General features: G+C 48.8%; 1 protein-coding gene across 1 annotated transcript in view; it reads left to right on the forward strand.

Annotated features, from left to right (window-relative positions):
* The first annotated feature begins 223 nt into the window (after positions 1–223).
* Positions 224–879, forward strand: part of LOC112514212 (fatty acid desaturase 4, chloroplastic-like) — a 1,767-nt gene continuing 1,111 nt past the window's right edge. The window contains exon 1 of the mRNA XM_025120542.1: positions 224–873. Within this exon, the coding sequence (XP_024976310.1) occupies positions 233–873 (641 nt within the window). The 5' untranslated portion in view covers positions 224–232. The remainder of the gene's footprint in view (positions 874–879) is intronic.

The raw sequence follows: 879 nt of genomic DNA on the forward strand, positions 1-879 counted from the left end.
CTTACACTTCTTTAACCTACTGTATTTCTAAACCATAAAAGTCATGTAGGCCCCAAAATTGATATATGTAACCACACCATGGTTAACCGCTAACCACACCACGGTTAACCGCTAACCACACAATGTCCACTCTTCCAATATTCGTCTATATATACCATACCACCCACTACAATCACACCACCTTCCGCCACCACCACCACAACCACCGTGCCACCACAACTCCGGCCAACAAATGTCGAAACTGATCAAGCCAACACCAGTACTCTTCACTCCACCCAAAACCGATGGCCCAAGCCTTAAATCCACCTTGTTCCACCGTGCATGGGTGGCTATCGGTTGCACCACCGTACTGTTTTCCCTAGCCAAAGCCGTCTACGGTTCCACCGATTCACACACACGCCTCAAAACCATCGTCGCCGGATTCTTGGGCTATCTCGTTGCAGACCTTATCTCCGGTATATACCATTGGCTTATCGACAATTATGGCGATGCTTCAACTCCATTTGTTGGTTCACATATCGAAGCTTTTCAGGGCCACCATAGTCTGCCATGGGCGATCACTAAACGACAATTTGCCAGCAACTTACACGTCGGAGCTCGTATTATCACGTATTTGACGGTGCCGGCGAATTTGATCTGGCATGATCAACCGGTGGTGATGGGGTTCGTTGGAATGGCAAGTGGTGGGATGTTGTTTGGTTCGCAGATTCATGCATGGGCTCATGTGAGTAAAAGCAAGTTGCCGGCGATAGTGGTGGCGCTGCAAGATGCCGGAGTGTTTGTAACGCAGTCACAACATGCAGCCCATCATCTGCCGCCGTATAACGGTGGTTATTGCGTTGTGAGTGGGGTTTGGAATAGGGTTTTGGATGAGTATAA

This window comes from Cynara cardunculus (genome assembly GCF_001531365.2).
Source record: "Cynara cardunculus var. scolymus isolate 2C chromosome LG 6, CcrdV1, whole genome shotgun sequence".
Classification (NCBI taxonomy): domain Eukaryota; kingdom Viridiplantae; phylum Streptophyta; class Magnoliopsida; order Asterales; family Asteraceae; genus Cynara; species Cynara cardunculus.